A 26681-nucleotide genomic window follows, 5' to 3' on the forward strand; every position below is an offset into this window, starting at 1 on the left:
AGGAAGTAATAATTACAATAAGCCACTGAAATCGCCTATTATATGGTTGGCCCTCTGTTTAAGTACACCTTAAAATAATTTCTGAGTTTAAGCATCGCCTTATTTTCCCCAAATCTGCCACTTTTTTATGGATACCATTGATTCTGTCTGTTCTTCAGAGGATGACTGGATATTACATGATCTTCAAATCACTGAGTGAATAGTGAAAAGATACTTTTTTCCATATACTGTTTTTGTATTCATGTATTTCATGAATGCAGTCACATACCATTAATAACTAAATTTAGCTTTTATTAAGCATGACCGCACAAGAGAAGAGTCAAATACATTTTATTTCAGTTTTGCATTTTATTCTGAAACCACTGACCTCATTTTTAGGACTAAAGATCTCATGGCTAAAAATAAGAGGAAAGGATGAAACAAAGGTGCCATAAATCAGTAATTCAAAAGCATTCTTCTGCCATACAGGAAAAGAAATCATATATTATATTTTGCTGTATGAAAAATTAGTGAAAAAATTGTATCCAGCATATGAAGTTCTATTTTGGATCAGAACATAATCTGGATCATCAGTGTCCTTTGACCTCTAGCTTCTGGTTAAGAAAAAACACAAACACCTTTGTCGTACAGCTTTTTGAAAAACTAATGACAAAGAGAACAGGAAAATGCAACTTGCAGTTAAGGACAAAAAAAATCATGCTCCATGGCTTATGAGCTTTTAGACAGAAAACGAACAACTAAACTTAGATTTGCTTTGTCTTTCATGTACCTTGTGATAAACCTGCTCAGAAGTATTATTAAAATGAGAACTGCATCATGCTTTAAGTCAGTTTTTTTTAATGAATAAACTCGTCTGCTCTAGGTCAGCAAACCTTAGCTTTTTAAAAAAAAATTAACATACTCCAAACTGTATTTTAGTACACTTACACTAATCTTACAGAACAGTCTTGCAAAACAAACATCCAAGGGTTATACAGAAGACAAAAGTAATTTTTAGACTAGTTGTAATACCTCTTCCTCTGAAAGACTCCTAAAAATACTTAAACATTCAATACAACAAGCTTATGTAGCTGATAAAGACCACCTCCTCTTTCATGGTGCTTTTCTGACTGGTCAATGATACACTGAGAATCCACCTAATCAAAAGAAGCAAGATGAAAGTCAGAATGCATTCTTAATCATGTTTTCCTATATAACATAATTAAGGAAAAGAGTTTTGACAGTTTCAAATCATACAGACATTTCAGTTCCATGCCACACATTTCAACATAAGAGCCAGTACTATAAGATGCTCTATCTCACGGTTTGCCTGAGTCAGAATACTATTCCACAATCAGTTCCAAAGCATTACAGGTAGTATTGTATGTGATGATGTAAGAAAGATGTCCTGAGATTCTTCAGACGCAAATATTTGTATATACAAAATTAAAAAAAAAAAACAAACCCCAAAAAATCCCACCCAAACTAAACAGACTGTACAATAACAGGATACCAATAGAGGCTGATGTATTCACAACAGTTCTTATGCCTTAAATTTGACTTTACAGTGCTTTCAGTATCTTTAAATTCAATACTTTTTTTCCCCCCTCCTCAGGCTCAAAAAAGGCATCCTTCCAAAGGAAATTCTCCCCTTTGACTACTCTTAACTAACTGTACTGGGGTACTCTAATGTCTCTTTTAAGGGGGGGGGAATTATCTTTATACCCTTACCTGATTCCATGCGTACGGCTTGTCATACCATGTAGGAACAATTATATCTCGAGGTTTTGATTTGCAGATTAAGCTGAAATTACATAAAAATAGCCTTAAGAAATACACTTGTATTTGATTAATTATAAATACAAAAAAATTTTTATATTGGATAGAGCTAAGCATTTATGAGGTGCCTGTGCTAAAGAGAATCTTAAATTTCCTTGTTAATCTAGTCTGATTTGTCCACTTCTCTGCATTTTGCCCCTCTACTGTAAGAAGTCAAAATACAAATTTGCACAGGGACATTAAGTGTATCAGAATGTATTTGCTTTTAAAGAAAATAATGACTTTTTTTTAATTCACAAAGTACTGGAATTTGCAGCTGTCATTTATTCCATAAGTTTTATGCATGCTTATTCGCTAGAATGTATAATACAGCTATTTTTAGGGTATTTTGTTTTGCGTGACAACTCAATTACTACAGATTGTCTGTCTGCTCCAGTTATTTCCTCAAGCTGCGCAAAGTACAACAGTAGTAGACATTAATTAATTCTGTCTAGATGTGTTTTTCAAACATTCGTTTTAGTCTTAAGTAATGGTGACATGTTGTAAATACAATTAGCTTTTGAAAAATGGAAAAAAGTTATGAAAGACTGTTCGGGCTAAATTTTTACATATTTACTCTTATTAATAAAAGATTAGGTTTTTTCCAAGACTTAAAAGTACAATCAGAAAAAAAAAATATTCAAAACTAAGAAAGATTTTATACAAAGGAAAAGAAGATATCATGACAATAACCAGATTGTCTCTTCCTTCAAAAAGGTAAATAAAAAAAAAAATATAAAAAAAAATAAAAAAAACGTAGAAAAATTAGCTCTAAGACTGTCAGAACAGGATCAGTAAAAGCATGAAGATTCCAAGAGAGAAAATTCTACCACAGAAAGGTGTAAAATCCTAAAGAAAAAAAGCCCAGAAGGCTGATGAGAATGACTGAGTCAGGCAGTCAGCATGGACTGAGCTGGGGAACATGTCAATGCCGAGGACCTGCACAGGCTGCTCCTTCCCCTCCCAACTGGCTGGAGCTGTCTGAACAATCAACCCAAAAAAGGTGCCAAAACAGTAGCAAGTATTCACATGTCTAAAGAAATAGCAGTGCCATTTTTGTGCTTTCAATTTAGCATATCAGTGTTGATGTCCAAGCATGAGCTCCTGTTATTGTCGCAGTCACCTCCAGAAAGGTTCTGTGGTTTTGCTTCTTTCTGCCTATCCACTTTCCTTGACTTCTCCCTACACTTATTACCACATGAATCATGCAAGCCATCTTCATTCAGCTTTGAAGTCTAAACATGGTACTACATGGCAGTGTCCAAAGGCAATGCAGACACCAACTGGCCTGAGGTGCCTGGACACAAATAGGAAATTAAATATTCCATCAGCAGTACGCTCGACAGCTGGTATTTTACCAAGAGTTTTGCAGACGTGAAATGTGAACAGCGTGCCATCAGCCTGCACTGGTGCTCCTGAAGTTGAAAGCACAAGCAGCGCACATCTCTGAGGTACAGCCTTTGTGAAGCTGTACCACCGCTTTCTGGAGGCACACATAACCCACTGCAACAGCTGGTGGGAAGCTGCCACGTCTCAGAGAGAAGAGCAGCTGACCTGCTGGTGGCGTGCACACTGTAGCGCCCAAACCAAAAATAATCACCTTGCTCCCTTGTCATATCCAACGCATCTGCTGGTCAGCTAACAGACAGTAAGTATCTCCACATCTTCTGGCAATTGTTTATGCTCTTAATTTCATTTCCAGTGCCTCAAAAGGTAAGGCTGACTCCTCCCGCACTTGTTAACTTATTATAAAAAGCACCACACTGAGTTTTCTTTCAAGTTTTGGAAATAACAAGTATGGGCACTTGCTTTCAACTAAAGGCATTGTAATATTTTTTTCACAGCTGGGGAAAAAAAAAAAAATCAACTGAGCAGGTACATTCAAAAACAAGAAACACCTGAAAACTCAGCATAAACAGCTGCTCTGATAATCATTTTGATAACCTAGGGTAAGGGCAGCTAAGCTTAAAAGCTTCTGATCTTTATCAGCATGAGGAATTGCCTCACTTTGGCATACAGTTACTTTAGAAAAGCTCTATTCGCAAAAAAAGGTCACATTTCCTAAAGAGGAGGCCAAAACTAGAGAGCATAACGTAACTCTTAATTCATGGCTGAGCCAGAGTTCTTTTTGAAATCTGTTCAGCACAGAGCCAGGTAAGGATGAGAAAAGGCTACTGATGATACAGAGAGCACTAAAATGCACACTACATTTACAAACAAGGGAAGATTTTTCACAGCATGCTCAGCAGTGGCAGACATTAGAAGGAGCTGTTACCGGGCCACTTCATTGAACTGGCACGAGTTGAAAAACTTCCCACACAGCACGAGCTGAAAAACTTCTCAAGACTGGCTGCACTGACTCAAAACAGTCTTTTCAGAAACACTGCTTCAGTAATGAGAAGCAGGGAGGCCTGCTGGAAAAAGAGACAGGTGGCCTTACTTCAATTCATAAATTAACCTGGGACTTCCAGCAATTAACTTGGCCAACACCTATCCTACACAGGTCTGTTGAGGGAGGAAAGGCAGCACACGCAATTCAAATTTAATGTATAGGGAGAAAGAATTCTAAATCCTTCTGCGCTCTTATGCCATAGGACTTTATTAGCTTTGTCCTGGGTGCACAAAGATACATCAGAACTGGTATCCTGTAGAACAGGTTTTACAGTCTAGGTTTCATGACTCTTAAGCGATCAGGGTTCCCTGGAGAACCAGTGCTTCCACAAGAAGTCTAAAGTTGTTGAGTATACTGCTTTATAAATAAACAAAGGAAATGAAATGCATCATTACATGAGAACATATATTATTTCCCCAAAGCCTAATCTGAGCTATGCTTCAAGCAATCATTTATTTTGTTTTTGCTGAGACCGTGAAACAGATCTTATTTCTACAAAATTATTACCATAGAAGTTTCTGACGAACGTTTTCCTGCAGCTGTGTCATTCTCTCTTGTCCAGAACACACTGCACATTCACAGAGCAGCTTATTAATGGCTGTCCTTAGGATGTTTATCTGTAAAAATACCCGTGACAGAATATAAAGCATTCTAAACCAGCACTTGTTCTGTATTATATTATACCGACATGAAGGTGGTCATGGCACCCATACCACCAAACTTCAACTGGAATATTATTAATGTAAGCAAAAACATCTGAAGCTTTAGAAACACTTCTTCCTCCAGATGCACCTCTGCTGGTCAAAGACCTTAATGTTCAGCCACTTGATATCACAGTCTTCGAGGTTACTCAGATATGCCATAAAACATACAGGCTACCACTTGCCTGGATTTTTTCCCACACAGAATTCCTTCCATAAAAGTTTTAAGGATTTGCTCTACCTGTCCATTTTCACATGCACCACAGCTTGGTGTTACCATTCTGGCTAAGGTGCCATGAATATAGACATTACACACGCCAGGTCAGTGCTTTCGGAAAACACGGGCTCTCAGATACGTACACCAGCATGTCCACTGTGTCCTTAAAAAGCCTCTAGAAACAGCTGGTCATCACCTAATGTACCTGCTCTGTACACAGAGCTAATCAGGGCATGTCAGGTCCTTCACTGTCTGAAGTACATGTCCAATCTGAAGCACAGGTCAAATAGAGCTTACTGTCCTGCATAACGGAGTATATGTATATACTTCCCTCTGACAGATCTCTACCTACAGGTTGCAAAAAGGCTGTACTGAGGAATACAGAGGGTTTTATTGTTTGTTTGGTTGTTCTGCTCTGGGAGAAGTAGCTTGATACAGATTTTTACAGACTTGTCAGAGCTGTAAAATCAAACTGAAGATTGCAAAGCAATAATGCTAGGCCGATCAGTAAAAACCACAATAATCCTAAGAACATAACTAACAAGTATTGACATCTGATTAGCGCAAAATCGATGCTTTGGTTTTGAAAAGCGTACAATGTATTGTTCTAGTAACATTTTATTTTGTTCAAAGTGTACGGAGGGGATAACTGTTTTTTTCTTCTGCTAAGAATCCAAGGTTATAAACAGGTAGTGCACTAAAAAAAAACCCAACCCAAAAATCACAGCTTAAACCAAGTTTTCTTACTAACTCTAAGAGTTAACAAGGTCTGATGCACTCAATTCTACTTAATTCCTACTATAGCGAAAATTCTCATGCATGTTTTACCTCTGATATGTCTTCCACTCCAAAACGCACATCAAATGACAGCTCCATGTCATCTTCTGGAAACAGTGGAGCCCCACAAGTCTGACTCCAACCCAAACCACACAGAACACCAGTAAAATACTTTCCACTTTTATCAACCCTATATGAAAAAGAAAGAAAACAGTCTCACCTAGAGATGAAAAAACTAAACTTGTATGAAGACAGACTTAAATTGATTTGTCTAAGCCATGCCAAGCAAGATACAGGTGTTTTAAAGAAGTTAAAACAATTGAGAGGCATTCACACCTAGTCATACTGTTGGGTTTTTTTTTTTTTAATATAGTGATGAAGCAAAACTAAAGTTCTGGTTATGAAAACATATACTAATAAAACTTAAAGAAAATCATACATACTCAAAATGAAACTTTAATTAAGGAAAGCTAGTTTCATTATGTTGAAATGACAATCCACAGATAGAAGAATTTAAACAAAACACAACAGTAATACAACTGCCAGAACTCAGCTTTTAAAAAAATCATGCAAGTTCCTCTCCTCACATAGATTTAAAACTTGCCCACTTCTACAGTTCATCTTCCTAGGCTTCCAGCACGATTATCAGGAACTGTATTGCCTTATTATGAGGGTGAAGCCTGCAGCACCAATTCATAAGTACGTGAAAGAAGTTAGCTTAGCTACATACTATACTAAAACTGATAAAAGGTACAAGAATTACATGAACAGGAAGAGAATATACTAAATGCTGAAAGCAGAGAAAAGAAAAAAAAAAGATCTGTCACCAATTTATGAGGGTCCTAAAAAATAAAAGAACCACCACTTTTTAAAATGCAGGAATACCTGAGTTCTATAGCAGGAGCAAACAGCATACTGAGGAGTGCAAGCAGGCCAGGAATAGGAGGCATCAAAGATGTTTCCTCTAAAATCACAGTAGATCCTGTCAGCAAAACAAACAAACAAACAGATCATCTAAGGGGTGACAATGAAACCTCAAAAAGATGTAACATAGAACTACAGTGATACATTTACTCATAGAACTATTCATATAAAATCAAAAGTCTAGAGAAACTGTCCAAACATTTTTATTAAGCATTACCAGTTGCATTTGCTGATAAAGCAGCAGCAACCAACAATTGCTGAAAGGGATCTTCTGGAGCATCGTGGACGACAACAGAGTTTATGCTTTCCTTTCGTATGAAAGCACTTCTGGGGAGGAAATAAGAAATAGTTTCAACATTAAAAAAACAAAACCCATACAAACATGTAAAAAAAGAATTATTTTAAATTCACAATGCAACCTCAATGGATAGCAGTTACTGGCTGAAGATTACCTGAATACCGTTTAGCAGATGTATATGATGGTTAATAAATAATCTCTCTGTAAGACATTAAAGCATCTTTAATAAAACTGTTCTTAAAATTTTACATAGCAATAGTGTGCATATTAATGCAATTCAGGCCTGACTACTTCAGTCTTTTCAATGAATAAAAATTCCGTAAAAATCTCTAAGAGTAGCTAGCACGTTTTTGCCTATTTATCGAAAATAACAGCTGAGAACATGCCAATACTTCACAGTAAAAGTCTTCTCATACCTGAACTGGGATACTCTAGTCATACTGTAGCATTTTACCTCATAAGGACTGAACGGGCCAAAAACCGTTACCTTCAAAAAGAGAGAGAACAAATGATATTCTAGTTAGCCAGCACCTGGATCTCTGCAAATCAAAATCCTTTATAAAGGAAAACCAAAACACATTTCAGCATGTATTGAGCAACACTGAATTGATAAATTGGTAAAGAGCATTTTCATTTCACCCATCTAAAGCAAACCTTGCTTGTTGAGGCACCTAAACAAAAATAATGTATTTTCACAGGTGCTGTAGATTCATGACTTTCCTCTGGCTTAAAAACCACAACTTCAGACTTCATAGAGCACCTAACAAAACCAGATCATTTTTGTTTACGTGAGCAGGTCTTTAATCTTGAAAATATCTCACTTTATGAAAGTCAGTAGTTAAACAGAATTACTCCTGTGGGTAAACTGAGCATGATTAGGCGCTTGAAAGCCTGAAATTTTGTCAGGTCTGAAATGGGAAAAGAATTATAATGTAGATGAGACTTAACTTGTAATCAGAATGTGGAACAGGACACACATTTTCATGTTTTATATTCCAGCTTAGTAGTGACTAGATACCTCAAAATATATAAGAATAAATTCTGAGTTTGGAATTAGCAGTGGAAGAAACACCCACTGTTCCATTATTATCAGTTATTGGAGTGTTTGCTGCATCACCTACCCTAGCTGCTCACCTATCACTAGCTGAGGAAGAATGAAGCACTGTGTATAGTAAAAATCATGTTTTAAATTTTCTGAAAAACTGATAGGGTCCTAATCTTGCTTTTTGCTGTAGCTTATATAATGAACACTACCACATGCGGAAACACTGTGTTCAGTTTTTCAATTTTATCTTCATCCTGCAGTGGTTCAAAGTGCTAGAATGTGTTAGAAGAGTTGGTTCACTTAGCTCTTAGGCTATACTTCAAAACTTTGTTAAAAGCTGCAACAGACTAGTCTGCAACTGTGGTCACATTGCAGCTTTCTACCAACAGAAAGTAGGATGCACTATGAAAGGCACCAAGTATGGTTTGCTTACTAAAGGTACTTTCAGTCTTCATCTCCATTCTAACAATGCGAGAAGCAGGGTCATGTAATGACATACCAAAACCACCACTCAAGTTACCTTATGGGTTGGCGCACCAGATTTATTGTCAGAAAACAAGTTTAACAGTCTTTCAATGAGATGCTTTTCTTCCTCTCTTGAAGATACAGGCACTTTCTCTTCTTTGTTTACTTCATCCAAAAATAATCTCTTGAGCAAATCGTGGCTTTGCTACATAATAACGGAAGAGTGTTAAAACCATGAAACAGCTACGTTTTTCAAAAATTCTACAAAAAGGGTCCTACACAAACTGAGTGGGGAAGCAGACACTCTGGAAGGGAGAGCCACCCTGCAGGAAGACCTGGATAGGCTGGAAGAGTGGGCTAACAAGAACCTTATGAAGTTTAACAAAGACAAGTGTAAGGTCTTGCACCTGGGAAAACATAATCCAGGAGTGCAGCTCAGACTGGGATCCACCTGGCTGGAGAGCAGCTCCGTGGAGAGGGACCCGGGGGTGCTGGTGGACAGGAAGCTCAACACGAGTGAACATTGTGCTGCTGCGGCCAAGAAGGCCAATAGGATGCAGGGTTGCATCAAAAAGGGCATCACCAGCAGCGATAAAGAAGTCATTATCCCACTCTACTCAGCGCTTGTCAGGCCACACCAGGAATACTGTGTACAGTTCTGGTCCCTGCTATACAGAAAAGATGTGGACAGGCTGGAGGGGGTCCAGAGAAGGGCCACCAAGATGATCAAGGGTCTGGGAAGCCTGCTGCATGAGGACAGGCTAAGAGAGCTGGGCTTTTTCAGCCTTGAGAAAAGGAGGCTTAGAGGTGATCTCATCACCATGTACCAGTACTTAAAGGGGAGCTACAAAGAAGATGGCAACTCCCTTTTTACAAGGAGTCACATGGGAGATTCCGATTGGACACGAGAGGTAAATTTTTCACAATGAGAACAGTCAATCATTGGAATAATCTCCCCAGGGAAGTGGTTGACTCTGCTATACTGGACACATTTAAGACTCAGCTGGACATGGTGCTGCACCATCTTGTCTAGACTGTGCTCTTGCCTAGAAAGGTTGGACCAGCTGATCCTTGAGGTCCCTTCCAACCTGGTATTCTATGATTCAAAGAACATGCATACTTGCACATGAATACAAAAACCAATGTTCTTATCACCTTTCAGATTATATGAAACATACAAATGGAAGACAGTTAAAACTATGAAACAGACTTTTTCAAAGTTTCAGGAAACAGTGGAGCAGTTCAATTGATGCCATTATCCCCTGGGAAAATTCTCTTTCAAAAGGCGTCTCAAAGCAGCAATGCTTTTGGCCAACAGCTCGATATGAATTATGTACACACATAAAAATATACTGTCCCATTCAAGTATTAATCTTGCCTAATCCTATGGCATTAGTCAAGACTTCAGCTCAACTTCTCAGGACTTCAGACAGCCTGAGCTGAAATAAATTAGTATAAGAAAAGTAGAAGCAGCTTACTCAATACATACTTGTGATTCGTACGGTTCTTCTGCTATTTCAGCATAACATTCTTCAACAAGCACATCTCGAATATTCACAAGCTCTTTGCACCTTGAGTAACGGAAAACATCCACATGCAGAACCCCGTGCACAAGTGAATACACCTTCACTAGAAGAGTATAGCCATTTACTAGTGAGGCAAATCTCTGGCTAGCACTGTAACTCCACCGTTCCCCACATACAAGAGATTTTGCAGATGGACGCATCTTGCATATCTTGAATTCTAAAGCCTAGAGCAAAAACATTGAAAATGACGCTTGCCTGAGTAGAGAATCAGCACAAAAATCTTTCATCTTCTCAACAAACGGTTTGAATTAATAACTATAAATGACTTCATAATTATTGCAGTGGCTTACGTAAATTCCTAGGACTGCTGTAAAGCTACTGGCATAATTCCTATTCTGTCACTGCCAATGCAGCTACACATTACATCTGATATTACTTCAATATTGTACATAGTTGCTAATGAATCAGAGCTAACAGAGCATAAATAAAAGATAATTTGGTATTAATTCACCATCCACATTAAAATCCTAGGACTGTAGAGATGCCTACTCTGGAAAAAACTTTACAATCCACAGTTCTTTTCAACTAAGGTAACAGAAAACTTGGCAAGACTACTGCAGCTATTCTGTCCCTGGCAGGCAAGAGTAATTAAGTTCTCATTTAATCCCTTTCCACAATGACTATCTGTAATTATGTCTTCAAATGACTTTACAACAGAAACCCTGTTTTTTTTCTAGCCGGTCATTAAAACTGGTCATTAAAAGATTAGGCCTGAAGCATAAATACATTTCCCTTTAATATATCTGAAGAAAACACAAAAAAGGATGCTTCTTGCCAAAATTAATTCTACTTATTTTTTAAAATAAATTATAAAAGAAAACTAAACAAAATTAACCCTGTCAAGATCTAGTACTAAGAAGAGAGAAATAAAATAAAACCATACTTCTGCTGGTTCATTTCTCATTTTTATCATTAAACACCTCAGAGAACAACGTTAGTGTGATATAGCTGTTTCAATTAGCTTAACAATATCTGAATGAGGACTGAAAAGCTGAATTTCACTTTAAGTCTCTAGTTATTTTATTTGTAAATATAACTCAAGAGAATTATTTTTCTGAAAAGCTAACTATAAAGTCCCTCAGATTTGTGTTACAGATCACTGTAATTACCAAGAGAGTTCTCTCTGAAAAGATCCAAGTAAAGCCAGTAGTTCAAAGAACAGCAAAGCAGCACAAAGCAAAGCCAGAGACTTCTAGCTTTGCGAAATTTAAATCAGGTATCTCCTATGCATTTCTCCTGTAACTAATAGCGTAGCAGAGCAGGAGCTTTGATGGAGCAAAAATACTATAATAAAAATACAGTAACTGTACACAAGATACTTGTCACTGCAGACTTGTGCCATGCAGACAAGAAGAGGCCCTATCCTGCCACTATCTGTTGTAGGAGCAGCTAGGTTGAAGCAGGGAACAATAGATTAAACTAGTCATTGATAGTTTCTCCTCTCTGGGCTGTTTTCTAGGCTGTATAAACCTCTGTCATTTGCTCAGAGGTTCTTTAGACTAAAGCAAAGCTGATCTGCTCAGCCTGTTACTTCTGAGCTTTGCATATAAGCAGGAACCAGACCAACATTCGCCTTCCAGAGAGAAGTTCTACTTCTTGCAGAACTGATGGACAGCAAAGAAACTGATAACCAAAAGCAACAGACAGCAAAAGACAGCCGTCAGAGCAATTTCCTCTCTCCTTCCACTGTTCCTGTGATTACAGGTGGGAGATAGATCCCACTATGTTGTCCCCACAGAAACAGGACTAGTTCAAACATTCAATAAAATTACAAACACTGTTTTTCACATCCTGTCAGGCAGCAAGTTCAGGGTTTTTTTTTGTTTTGGTTTTTTTGTTTGTTTGTTTGTTTTTCTCTCTAGCAAGTGCCCCTGGAAACAAAAGGCTGGATAACATTTCTCTACAATTAAATACAATGCAATTCAGTTACACTCAAGAATTACTGCTCTGTGCATACACATCTGTGGAAACCATTTATCCACCTATTAGTGAAAGTGATTTGTAGGTACTCCCATTAGCAACATACATGTTACTTCATTATTATTCCGAAAAGCATTATGATTTGAAGTTCACTTTTGTTTACCAGACCAGACATGAAAATATCTATTAAGCAGCAGCAAATAGCATCGCCCCTACCTGGAAAGGAAGCTCTCGAAGACAGCTTGGAATCTCTTTTAACTTCTTTAAAGGCACTTTTGATCTATTGCCATAATCCACAAAAAAAACCTGGAAAAAGAATCAAGAGCATCTGCAGAGATTCCACAACATTAGAAGTGCTACTTTTAGTGGCAAGGAAAGTGACAACCCAAGGTTAATAATTACAGTACAACACAATCTTATCAAGTGAAATGGAAGCAAATTCAGAGTCTGGAAAACATGCAAATGAAGTCATGTCGAAAATAATAGGTCAAATTTTAGCATGTCTATTATTTGATCCCTTGGCTTAAACATCCACTGGTAGTGCAAATAATCTGCTAAATCTAGAAAAGGTAAATTTCTCTGAAAGCCTCTAATTTTCTCCCTGCAATTAAATCTGTATAACCTTACTTCTTAACAGTGAGTGATACTACCTAATAACTGCTTTTAGATAAGCAAGTGCTAACATGGATCAGGTGACTGTTTATACATGCAAAAGAGAAAGTGATGAGATTAGCACCTTTATTCACTAGTTTTCCATGACTTTAAACAGATGACAATGTTCAGTATTAACTCTACAGTGGTGACACTCAGCTATGTTAAGAAATCAAGAAATTCAAAGGAGGAATGGGCTGTTCAAAGGCCAATCTTGCAAAAATAAAAAAAAAATCTGTCCTTAAGTGCTGAAAGAAAAGTATTGGCCTGAAAAATGAATACCAATCTTGAACTGTGCCACCAATTTCCATTACTGATCTCAGCACAAAAAGCCAAAATGTTCTGATGGATTTGCTGATGATATGGAACTCAGCAACATAAACACTAATACAAAAAAGATCACACTGAATAGACCTGAGAATTCAACAGGGAGAACCACATGGTATGAAGTAAAAGATCATATCCTTTGGAATTTTTAACAATTTCTGCTATAAACACTCCATTATTTATAAATTCTAATTAGTTGGAAATTACCAAGGAGTCAGAACTGAGTATACAATGACAAGAGGTGGCCCATGCAAAAAAGCTATGAAAAGGCAAATGTGGCATGTGCCACATGAAATATCTTTGAATGCAGAGGAGAAACACTGTGTTGGAAGAGGAGTACCATAAGCAAAGGCAGAACGGTACGTATGGGAGCATGCATAATTCTGCTTCAGAAAACTGAGGTCAAAACAAAATAGAGAAGTGACATGGAGACGAGATGAACAGAGAGTCAATGCAGTATGTGAGATGAGAAAGAGTACAGCGTGCTTCAATTAGCAAAACAAAGTCCAGGAAGAAAAAGGTAGACAAGAAACTGGAGGGGAGGGGAAGAGGAGGAAAAGAAGAAAACCTATGTAAACCAGGGGAAGAAACACTGGCAGAAGAACGAGCTTAGATGAACTGGACATGAATGACTGAAAACTGCCAATACAGTGGGGGCAAGAAACTTACTTTTCAGATGGATGTCAATATATTTATGAAGAGGAAGCGATGGGGCTGCTACCAGCAATGCAGCACTGGACTCTGATCTAGGCATTCCTTACCATGTTTTCAAAGTTACTGGAGGTTTTAGTCTTTATTTTGCTTCGCTCTGCTTCAGCACACAAGACAATTTACTGTATCAACAACAGCCCTCTCAGTTTAATACTAAAATATTCCAGTGTTCTTGGAAAAAACCTAACTATTCTGGAAACATGCTATTAAGGTTTTATTTTAGTTCTAGTTGAACAGTTTTTTTTACTGGAATATTTATAATTATCATGAATATAGTGCTTTGTAAAGGAAAAAAAAAAGCATAGCTCCAAGACTGTTAACCCAATTACATCCTACCAATTCAATATGACATAACATATTACTGTACCTCAGCAAAATCTCCACAAACATACAGAATACGAGCTCTGTAGTATCCTCTGTTTTCTAGATCAGTGAATGGTGCCAGACAAACCAACTCTGGATGTGGAGACACTGGCAAATCCATCAGGTTCTGGTAGTTAATTTCAGCAGTTAGAGCCTGGAGTACAGTCCTATTTTTTTCATCTATCCTATAACCCCAGAAGTGTCCAACTTCTACTATCTGAAAGTATAAAAATTAGACAATATCAGATTTCATATTATTTTATCCTTCTACATCAAACATAAAACACATCTGAGCAAAATACATGAAAGCACTCCTACTCCTGACACACACAGAAATGCTCTCATAGTGCAATAGTGCAGTGAAGCATTTATCTCTCATAATTAGATAATGTTATTTTAAAATGTTTATTTGCTGTTGTCCTGGTTTCAGCTGGGATAGAGTTAATTTTCTTCTTGGTAGCCGGTATGGGGCTGTGTTTTGGGTTTAGGATGAGAACAATGTCGATGATACACTGATGCTTTGGTTCTTGCTAAGTAGTGCTAAGCTGTTGCTAAATAGGTGCTAAGTGGCGCTCACACTGGTCAAGGACTTTTCAGCTTCCCCTGCTCTGCTGGGTGCACAAGAAGCTGGGAAGGAGCACAGCCAGGGGGGTGCTGACCCAGACTGGCCCAAGGGCTATTCCATACCATATGACGTCATGCTCAGTATATAAGCTGGGGGCAGAAGAAGGAAGGGGGGGAAATTGGGTATGATGGCGTTTGTCTTCCCAAGTAACCATTACGCGTGATGGAGCCCTGCTTTCCTGGGGATGGCTGAACACCTGCCTGCCCATGGGAAGTAGTGAATGAATTCCTTGTTCTGTTTTGTTTGCGTGCACGGTTTTTGCTTTGCCTATTTAACTGCTCTAATTTATTTTACTTCAATTATTAAACTGTTCTTATCTCGACCCACGAGTTTTCTCCCTTTTACCCTTCTGATTCTCTCCCCCATCCCACTGGTGGGGAGTGAGCGAGCGGCTGCGTGGGGCTTAGTTGCTGGCTGGGGTTAAACCACGACAGCTGTGCAACTGCAATACACTTTTCATCTAAACAGACCCTGATAGAAGCATTACTAAAATACAGAAAATTAATAAAAGACTGCTTCCATTTTTCTAAACCAAATTAACATACAGAAAATATAAGGAAGACAACTGACTCGACAGATACATACAGATATGCTTATTAGTGAAAGAATACCAGTTAGCTACCTCTAGCAGCGAATCAGCACTGTTACTGTTATGATTAGCCATCCTTTAGGAAACCAAAAAGAACACACCACTATTAAAATAAAATTGAAGAAGAAGTCATCTTTTCAAATGGCTTACTGAACTCATATACCATTTCTGACCTTACATTGAATGCTCGTGATAAAAAAAAGAATATTTACAATATATGTGATCATTAAAGCTGATGTATTAAACAGAAGTAGCATAGATAGCTAAGTGATTGGAATGCGTCTGATCAAATCCATGAACATTTTTGATCCAAGAGAATTAGCTGAATAAAATGAAGAAAATATTCTTTTCTGCATTTGCAAAATACGTCACTACTATCAAGAGCTGTTTTAATACTTCAGCCTATAATTTCCACTAGCTCAGTGGTTTGGATTTTTTTTTTATTTTTTTTTTTTTTTTTATTTATTTCAGTAGCATATATATTGCTTGCTATAACTCAATTTCTTGAGAAGACGATAGTTAACACAAGATTTAAAAATTCTCAGCTTCAGAATTCAGAAATATTTATATACAGATATAATCTTTTCCTAACACACTTTTATGCATGCAATATTTTTCCCAATGAGCATGCAGTACTGTTAATTTATCTCATTTCTCACATCCACAGTTTCTGAAGAAAACTGCCAGTTAATAATAACCACGTAAATGGCCCAAATACCGACTGATTCTCATTTCTATAGCACACACAAATATTTTACCTCTCCCATTAATCCTCTTTACATTTATGCCTACTTCCAGCTAACATTTACTGCCAGTGAATCACACAAATTTTGTCAAGTACAAATAAATTTTAACATTTGCGAGTACTGTTTATCAAAGAACTACTGAAAATTAGACCAAGAATATTCTCTGTACCTCTTACAGATAACTCTGTACTAAAAACATTATTAGTACCCATTCTTTTCATTTAAGCTTGTCAGATATTCATCTCTACAACGTTATCCAGGTACCTATTATTAGATATGACCTACTTCAGATGCAGAACATTCCTACCTCTGTTATCTTGATGGACAGAAGACGATTTGGGATCATCTTCGACTGTTGTAAAGTACCAAATGAGATTTCCACAGGCTCCACTGTCTGCTTCTGACAGTCCACATTTACTCTAAAAAGTCTGTGGAATAGAGATACTAAATACTTCACTCACAAGCAAAAACTCAAGAGTTCAATTTTTTTGCTTTCATTTGCTTCCCAAGGTGTCACTAGGGCACATTTATTTACCTTTCTATGACTTTTATTTAGAAAAATATTAATTCAATTATAATGTAAAATGACCATGCAGAACCAAAATACTAGAGAAACTGTTTGAATTCCATTATGACCAAACACAGAAAGATACATACCAAGACGCAACTGTGCCATCAATTTATTAGAAATCCAAAGAATTAAGGTTAAATAGTGAGGCTTTTTGCTATGGCATCCCTTCTAAGCTTATTTTTTAAAAAGAAATTGAGTACATTACAGCACAAAGATAAATTCATAGAATCATAGAATACTAGGTTGGAAGGGACCTCAAGGATCAACTGGTCCAACCTTTCTAGGCAAGAATTTGCACAGTCTAGATGAGATGGCGCAGCACCCTGTCCAGCTGAGTCTTAAACGTGTCCAGTGTAGCGGAGTCAACCACTTCCCTGGGGAGATTATTCCAATGATTGACTGTTCTCATTGTGAAAAATTTTCCTCTCATGTCCAATCGGAATCTCCCTGGGAGTAACTTGTACCCGTTACCCCTTGTCCTCACCATGTGACTCCTTGTAAAAATTGAGTCTCCCCTCCAATTCAGTATATCTTTTTTTATATACAGTATTTCTTTTACTTGACAAAAGTTAAGAACTCTAAAATTAGTCTTTCAGCCTAGGAAGCTTCTTTCTTGAGTCCCTCAAGAATTAATTTTCACAAAGATTTTCAGTGCTGTTTTGGGCACAGTGAAACTGCTAAAATGAAAACTAAGTACAATCAACTGGAAGTGAAGCATTCACCTGCACTTTAACCTTTCCAGTTCATTCCTGCCTTCCTATTTTAGATATTTTATTTTAAAATATTAAAATAGCTGCAGACCAATCAGGAGTTAGGCAGATGACCATTTTAGCAAGTTGCCTGAAGCCGAGAATCACAGACAGCGTATAATAACAATGAAACCCACATGCCAGATTTTTCTATCAAAAGCAGGTGTGGACCAAAGAGACTCACTACATTGCATTCCTTCATCAGTATTTTCTATTATGCCTCCCCACCTTATGTTGTTACATTTCCCCTCAATTTCTGTTGTTATACCCTCCTCTCTTCCTTTCTTCTATGTCCCCAAATGCCCCTCCTTATTTACTTTGGTTGTAGCAATCCTCACATTGTCTCTAGCATGAACAGAAATTACTGTGTACATCCATATTTCCATATGGCAAAGGCAAATGGATGAGAACCTTAAAGAAAAAACCAAAAAAACCCAAAACAAAAACAAAAAGCTCCCAAAAAAACAGCTTATACCTGGAGTTCTCTTACACAGTAAAACACCTTTTAGAAAGAAATATTTCTTTTATAAAGAAATTTATGAATTTATGTATCTATTTATAAAGAAATAAAATATAAGACAATCATGTTATTTGTAATACTGCAAAAGCATTCTGCTTATACAAAGTTTCAACATCTGTTTTTTGAACCTAACCCGTCTTCCTTCGTGACGCTTCCAAGGAAATTCCCACAGAATCCAAACCTCATTTCAACTTCACACTGCAAAGAAACCCATTTTCCATATTCAATGCAATTACCTTAGAGATTCCACACTTGCAGCTGTCACACCTTGCAACTGCCTTTCAATATCATCTGGATAATGAACGTTCAGCTCAAGAGGAATTTTCAGCTGTGACATCTTGACTGACAGGTACACTGCAGGAAGAATCTTAAAACCCTCCATTGGGTTACGGGAGAACTCCACAAAAGCCCTGTTCAAAAAAACAAACAAACAAAAAAACCACACCAAACAAACCCCACCAAATAAAATTGCAATAAGTACTTGATGAGGAATCAAAACCCAACCAAAAAACCCACAAATGCTATCATTTCTTCTCCCTGTCTTTATCTTAGCCACCCAGCAAACAGTAAAAAGTAGGCTCCTCACAGGCTTTGCCTACTGCTTTTATGCACCTTAAAACTTTAATTATCATGGTGGTTATAAGAAAACTTTCTAATATTCTCACAAGCACATACCAAATTTACTGAGCATATTAAATACAAATAGAAAGGATGTGAAAATGTATATTAAAATATATGTGAATAAGAAACGAATTAGAGACTAGTAAAGGCATAAGAAGGGCTACATGAATTCAACTTTGGGCAGTTGTAGTCCAAAGTTAGCCAGAAGATTAGCTAAAACAGCCAGTGACATGCATTTTTTGCAAAGCCATCTAACTGTACAAATGAGCTAAATTCAGTATACAAGTTAGAAATAAATACGGACAGATCGGCTGCAGTTAAGGTCCACTGTCAGACAACAGAGGAGAAAAAACAGAATGCAGCCTCTAACTCAGCTAGTTTATCTAATGTTATTCCAACCAATGCATATCAAACTTCAAAACCACCTTTCTTACTCTAGCCAATACATTAAAAACAAATTACTGATTCCAAAGAGATGAGAAGAGAAACTCATTTTGTCAGTGCACCATTGACAAAGAAAGAAATTGGTTACTAGATTCATAACTGAGAATATGAGAAAGGCAGGATACTTACTTTGATCCATCATAGGCAATAGATTTTACCTGCCCACACTGTCTAAACAGTGACTGCAACTGTTTATGGTACAGATATCCATAGGGAGGAATATTCTTCAGCTGTTAAGAAGTTAAATTTGGATACATGCAATTATTTTAATGTGTTATTAAGTTCACCTAAATAGTTAGCATCCTCATTCACTTGAGCTGCAACAGTGATACACAATCTAAACCCCAAATTCCAAAAATGCTATATACTATATTAAATTAAAAAAATCTCAAAAGACAATAAAATCAGAATTTTGCTGTTAATGCTGTCCTACTGCCTCAAACCAGTAGATAAATGTTTTCTTTCTCCAACTATAAATGAAGCAGATTCATTTGTAATTATATATATTTCTTTGATAATATTTCCTAGAAGCTGTCTAGTATCCCTCTTTTTGCTTGTAACAGAAAAGCAATGGATTGCTATGCTTCCTTGTCCACCATGGGGAACTACATCCCAGACAGTGCGCACAGCCTGGGAAAGAGGAGGAGCTACAGCCCTGCACGTCCTGGTGGAACTACCACATATTGAATTACTGAGGTATGGTGGGAGAGCAGTTATGGATGGATACATGCTGCTTAGGGATGACAGACAAAGGGCAACCTCCTGGTCTTCCCTGTGTGGAGGAGCAGCTCAAACATAAGGTGCTCTTACATGGAGCAGACAATGGGACAACCCAGCTCTTGTGGGTCTGGATTAAGAGAAGAGGTCAGTAAGGGTAACACTGAGGTGGGAATTTATAACAGAGCATCAGTCAGGACAAAGCAGACAATCTTTAAGCAACTTGCAGAGGTCTCCAGATCACAGACCCTGCATCTTAGAGAGATAAGGTCCCTGATAAGCTGCTAGAAGGGCAGGACACAAGCTCCTAGATTTCTGAAGGGTTTTGAAAGTAACTTCTTAACACAGGTCATGAGCCAAACAGGGCTCTTCCGGATCTGCTATCAGCAACAGTGTAGAACTTGTTATGGAAGTGATAATCAACAGCAGCCTGGGCCAGAGCAACCAGGGAAGAGGGGAGCCCAAGATCCTGAGAAGAATGAGGAAGACAAGTAGCAGAGTACACATCCTGAAGTCTAGAACAGCACAGTTTGGTTTATTCGGGGAACTGGTAAGTGGGATCCCATGGGAAGTTGCAGAATCTTCATCCTCAGAGCTTTTTCCAAACCCAAGTGGATAAAGGCCTAAGCAACATGGTCTGAATTCAGTGTTAATCCTGCTTTGACCTTATCACCAGACTAGACGACTTCATGTCGAGACAACTCTTGCAAGTTGAATTATTAAAAGATTTCATTATTCTTCTTGGGTTTTAATCCTGAAATCACTACAAATTGCTGAAGTTACTGGAGTTGCAACATCTTTTCAGAGGCATTCTGTTAAGAATAACATTCTAGTTAAGTATATTGGATTGTATAATGTTAAGTATAGTGGATTCTATAGATGATATATAGTTAAGTATAATGGATTATGACTTTACCATGTATGACCAAGGCAACAAGAGAGATAGTCATGCATTTCACAAATTCTGTGAGCTAAACTAGCTTGAAAACTAACTTTACAAAGCCTTCTCCTGGCTCACTCAGGAGGCAGACAAGATCCAACAGAAGAAAGGGCCATGTGCAGTCAAAAGCAAAGCAAGACTCCAGCAGCACTAATTTACATCAGTTTAAGGCTGTAGTTTCACAACTATTCATATGCCACTGTAGCCAGATAGCCATTTCTCTACCTTTTTCTTACTCAATCATCTCTCGTAAGAGATCTTGCTTTGATACAGAATCACAGAACTCCTACCTAGCAAGTTCAAACTTCTGGACTTTGAACTATTTTTCAGAGGCTATACAACTGCCTATTCTTCTCTTCGGTTGTTACAATCTCGGACAGGAAAGAATAGATTATTTTTAGAAAATCTTTGTATGCCTTGAAGTTATAGTATTAAGATCAGCTGCTGGTCAAAAACATGGTCTACGTCAGACTGCAAAAACTGCCTCAAGGCAAAATGATTTAGAGAGACCAGAGAGTGGGAGGAATAACAGCCTTTTATATCTTTGGCACTCACCATTAGGAGCATCATACAGCTATAAGAAGAGTGTCTCAGATTGAGAGCTTGAGGAACACGCAGCACTTGTGCACAGGAAGATCATTTACATGGATGAAGACACAGTAGATACTTCTTCGTTCTTCAATGTAACAAGCAATTGATATATGAGCAGATCAAGAGTTACATACATTAAAAGTAAATAGCTCCTTAGATTTAACAGTTTAATCTTTATCAATGTTGTTGTGGCAAGACTAATCTTGTCTTTATTCCACCAGCTTGAGTCTAGTCTCTTAGACAGAATTGGTTGGTGTTTTTTTTTTTTTTTTACTTCAATACCCTGAAACAATATGTTAGAAATTTCAAAAGCACACGTAAATGTGTTTGTACACACATATTGCCATGCCAGCATCTCCTCCAGTATAGAACTAGCCTCTCTTCTTGGGTAAGCAGTAAAGCACAAAAAAATTCCTTGTCAGTAAGCTCTTATGAGTTTCTCTCCTGCCTTTTCATCTAACTATTTTCTCTTGTGCCAATACAAGTCTATTCTTTGAGGCTCACTGGGTCATAGGTTTGTTTTCTTTAAGCATAGGTCATGGTTATTTTACAGCGTTATACCTCGTTCAAATTCACCAAACATTTTCCTAGTTTAGATTGTGTACCATTCTGCAAAATCGAAACAGCCATTTCAAACTTTCACTTATTCAATCAGATAAAAAAATATTTCTAAAAGAAAATAAAAAGAAAGCAGAGTGCAATACCTGAGTAACCTTAAAGCAACAAGCATGTATGCCATGCACTATCAAGTAGGAGATTACAAAAAAGTAACATTAAAGTTGCAACAACACATTTCATAAATAATCACTAAAAAGCACCCTTGATAGTCCTGTTCTATTTTTCAAAACTTTTATTAGTTTTATGAAAGTTGTTTGCCTGTGCAAGACTAGCAATCAAATGCATAGAGGCAGTTCTCAGCAGGAATTCTTCTAACGTTGCCCACCCACACAATGTTTATTATATTGGAAGAAAGGGAGATGGGAGAGAAGACAACTTACCAAGTGAGGATCAGAGTAGGTAATTATTTCTGTCCTTGCCCAAGACAGAACAAAAGTTGAAACACCGCCCAAACACTACGTATTTTTATTACTCGATTCTTCATTAGGTCATTCACCTTCTTAACGTACCATTACAGTGGTTTTTGGATCTTTGCCAGCAAGGTCTCTTACAGCAATTTCTTCATCACATTTTCCAAAAGTAAAGTAGTTTGGATAGAAAGCACCAGCTATTACAACCTGAAATCAAGAGAATATTTTGTAAAACACAGCAGGTTACATTCAGTTTCTTGAAAAGAGATACACTAGCAAAATAAAAGACATACTGACAGGTCTTCATATGAAGATTTTTTCCTGTCTCCTTCCAGGAATTACTGTCATTTCAGACTAAACATTAACTCATGCAAATCCTTAAAAACATACTTTCATGAAGAGTTCAACTCCTGGAACGCTTTTACAACATTTTAATATTTTTGTATGCAGACTTGCTCTATGAAAAGTAGTATTGTTAGCCCGGATATCAAGAAGAGCCTCAATTTTAAATACATTCACATAAAATAGCTACATGAAATTTGTTCAGTTTTCATGTTACATCTTACAGTATATAACAATTCAGCTCTGAAAAGTTCGCTGCTTATACAGTTAAACCAATTGCCACTGAAATGATAAGTAGGTCTGTGAAAATAAAATCACTACTAATCAGGCCAAATAAGACAAGAAATTTAACTGGAAATTCAACAAAATTACAATAGCTGAAAGACACCTAATTTCCACCCCCCCAATAACTAACCAAGCCAGTGATGGTCCAAACAGAGCACTCAAAACAAGTGAAACATAATTTTCAAAACTCTTAGTTCTTAGCCTTCCAACACAAACCATCCTTCTTTAGAGTATTTTTATGACTTTAACAAAGATTCATCTTGATAAGCAGTTTAATTCATTTCAGTATGACTTGGTTTTATGAACTGTCAGAAGTGAAGGGACAGCCAGAGGACCAACTTAGTGTGAATTCTGAACTGTTAAAAATAACATTAGTTGTCCTTCTAAGTTGTCAAAAAGAATTACTTTTTTTTTCACCTGCAATCTCAAAATCTACAGAGAATTTTGAAATGTGTGCAGTTTTAGTTCACCAGTGCTAGTATATAAAAATCGAGTTATAAATTTTATAAATAATGGCTCTCCCCTGACGAGTCAATAAAGCATTACCTGCAAAATGAAGCGTTGTTTGTATACACATTCCTGATCCATAGCAGATGGTTGAGCATTAACATACATATTAAATGCTCTGACTCGCTTCTTCAAGTCGTGAAATAACTCTGCCACCTGAAATTTGAACTCTAAGTTACATATTAAACAGATCAAAACCATCCACAAATTAACAAAAAATCTGTTAGTAAAAGTCTAAATAAGTGGGCAAACTCCCTTTCCTTTTTAGGTGATGCTAGCATGCATTTCACCTAATATACTACTTAGCATCTCTACTTCAGAAAATAATTTAAGTACTGTGACTCAAGCAGTTTTCTTGACATCTCTTTATAAAGTAGAAGTCTGTAGTCACAAAGCATATTATGCATATATGACATAGAAGAAAATTAGAAAGAGAACTGAAATAACCTTTTACAAGATGATATACTGATTCTCCATTTAAATCATTTTGGGTTTTTATCTTAAAAGGTAAAAAACATGCCAACACCAACCTGGACTTCTGCACCTAACTGTAGCAGTGACCACACATGCTGCACCCTCAGTTCAGCAGACAACCATGATGACTTTAAGTGAGATCAAACTTATGCCCTACAGCAGAACATGCTCTGTTATGCTTTCAATCCTAAGCATTTCTAAGAAGCTTCTATAAGCAGCCACTGGTCCTCCAACCACACAGTAAATGCCTTCATTGTCCCAACTGATTTTGGAGCCAACGTAGAACAGTACAGTCCACTCAGCCACTTCATATCTACATTTTCCTTTCTGCTGTTGGCAGTTTTAGGATACTAAAAGTCCTGTTATTTTCCTCATAGGACAACTACCATAATCAGAAACCAGTCTGCATGGCTGCTTCATTTCTGCAAATCCACTTCCACAGAAGAAATTATAAAATTAGTATCTGAAAGCGTGGCAAATAAAAAAACCACAAATCTTCTTAATACGTGTTAGTGCAGGTGTCCATTCTAAACTCCTGAACTATTATGTCATGCACAACCTCATCTTGAATTATCTGAAATTGGGCCAAGAGAACACCAGCTTCCCAAGAGGCTATCATATAAGACGGATCCTTCAGCTCTCCAGTTTTACAATTTGCTTTTTTCTCATCTTTTTTCCCTTGATATCAGATATACAACCTAAAAACCCATTGGCATTTCTTATCCAGATGGTTGCTTACTATGAAAAGCTTGCCCCCCCCGTGTTTTTTGAACACAGGGCCTACACATTGCTCATGCCAAAGGTATGACCCGCTGGAATAACGGGCAAGGCCATGTTCTGCCAATCACAGTTATTCAGGAGTTTTACTTATTTCCCCTCTCAACATATCACATTAAGCTTGAAGACCTTTGTGATGCAGAGTTTTCATTAATTGCTGCAGTAATGTTAGCAACAAAGCCCCACAAATTTTCAAGCCCAGTCCTCATTACATAACTGTATTTGCTTAAAATTATCCTAACTATAAGACAAAAAAAGTTACGTAACAACAGACAGCAGTCACACCACCACCAGTGTATCTGAGGGACCTACACAATTAGCAAGTAATACTGCAGGTCTCTTAAAAAAAAATAAATGTTAAAAATATGTTAAACAGTTAATAATTTAACACGACTTTGTTTATCCTAATAAAAGGAAAATGCCTTTCGTCTAAAACCTAGCAGTTTGACTGTTTCCAACCCGCACTTCTGAGCTAAGACAAAACTGGATGTGCCACTCCTACAGGCTCCACCAAGAGCCATCTCTCCATAGTGTCAATTGTGGCAGTTAAAAAGTTACTTAAAGAGTCCATAGCTCCCAGGCACGGGTACTTGCCCTTATTAACATATATACGATTATCTGAAGCCCATTCTTCACAAGAATGCACAGCTAGCTTTGTTAACATTACAATGATGTTCCTCACATCTTTCCCTTCCTTGAAACTGTATATAAATGGGGTCTCTGCAACCGCTTGAGAGAAAAGAGAGGAGCAGAGGGGGAAATGCTGCCCGCATGTTTGCTCACTATGATCATAGTTAATAAAGCTTCTGTCTGATCTGTCTTAAATTGTACTTGGAGCCCTGATATTCTCCGACAACTTTAAATAGTACCATCTCTCCTCCCTCAAAGAAACAAAACCTTAAAAAAAAAAAAAAAAAAAATAAAAAATCACAGTTTATTTAAAGAAAATATACATCTATATATATTGATAGATACATAATAATACAGTAGGTTTATCCAAGATCTTAATATCTGTAGAAAATAAGGAAAGTTAAGTCCTTCTGCTTATAAAAATGATTATCTATTTCATCTTACCTCTCTGACCTTCTTGATGTGAATACAATTTGATCGACCCCACTCAAGCTCTTCCTGGAAAAGAAAGTGAAAAATGAAAATGCAAAAACTGTTAGAAACTTGTTTCTTCTACTGCTACTAAGCTTTCTCTCATATTCTTCAGTGTAGACACAAATAATTATATACGGCGATAGAAGAATTTGATCTCATTTCACTGCTTTCTTTGCATCCATATCAATCGAGTATTATGACATGTATGAAAATATAAGACAATTACATATTTGACTAATAAACTGTACTTTGGTTACCACCAGTACATCTGTGGGTCATCTAAATTTTTCATATAAGCCCACAAGTCCAACTCCTCTGTGTTGCTACTACAGAATCTGCTTTAAGATGGACACTTCTTCCAAAAAAAACCAGAATGTCTTTACCTGGATGCATAACTTTATCAGACAGATTCTGGCCATCTTGGCTACTCATTATAACTCAGTGTATGTTACCTACTGGTGTTCATAAAGCATATTATGCTCTGAAAGAAGCAGAGAAATAAAAAAGGTTTTATCTTATACACACGAAAGAAAGACTGGAGGCAGTTATTGTGTGCTTACTACTGATTTTTGTGACTGATGCACATAAAGATCTTCCATCTTTCAGGTTTTTTGGGGGGGGGAGGAGGGAGATTTGTGTGTTTCTTTAAGAAAAATAAAGAGATACTTAGTCATATTAAAAATATTTCTTTCAACTACAGCTCAATTTCCCTTTTCAGCTTTCAAACCCTCTGGCCACTGTTGATCCATCTGTGAAAGGGACTACATAAGGGATTGCCTTCAAATACTCAGCACTAGATTCAAAGACTCATGTTCTCTCAAAGCCTATGCTTCTCGTTACTTAAGAAAAATCGTAACTATTATAAAGGAGGATTGCT

The 26681-nt window shown here is 37.2% G+C and overlaps 1 protein-coding gene across 1 annotated transcript in view; it reads right to left on the reverse strand.

Moving 5' to 3' along the window:
- Positions 1–438: 438 nt before the first annotated feature.
- The window catches only part of TDRD9 (tudor domain containing 9), a gene marked incomplete at its 5' end in the record, with an annotated part of 90579 nt that continues 64336 nt past the window's right edge, over positions 439–26681 (reverse strand). The window contains 17 exons of the mRNA XM_082317399.1: positions 439–1136; positions 1711–1783; positions 4697–4806; positions 5936–6074; positions 6770–6866; positions 7026–7135; positions 7523–7593; positions 8672–8821; positions 10106–10366; positions 12339–12428; positions 14179–14391; positions 16442–16562; positions 18211–18384; positions 19169–19269; positions 22415–22522; positions 23489–23605; positions 25775–25828. Coding sequence (XP_082173525.1) covers positions 1041–1136; positions 1711–1783; positions 4697–4806; positions 5936–6074; positions 6770–6866; positions 7026–7135; positions 7523–7593; positions 8672–8821; positions 10106–10366; positions 12339–12428; positions 14179–14391; positions 16442–16562; positions 18211–18384; positions 19169–19269; positions 22415–22522; positions 23489–23605; positions 25775–25828 — 2085 coding nt within the window. The 3' untranslated portion in view covers positions 439–1040. The remainder of the gene's footprint in view (positions 1137–1710; positions 1784–4696; positions 4807–5935; positions 6075–6769; positions 6867–7025; positions 7136–7522; positions 7594–8671; positions 8822–10105; positions 10367–12338; positions 12429–14178; positions 14392–16441; positions 16563–18210; positions 18385–19168; positions 19270–22414; positions 22523–23488; positions 23606–25774; positions 25829–26681) is intronic.

This window comes from Platalea leucorodia (genome assembly GCF_965183815.1).
Source record: "Platalea leucorodia genome assembly, chromosome: 7".
In the NCBI taxonomy this organism is placed as follows: domain Eukaryota; kingdom Metazoa; phylum Chordata; class Aves; order Pelecaniformes; family Threskiornithidae; genus Platalea; species Platalea leucorodia.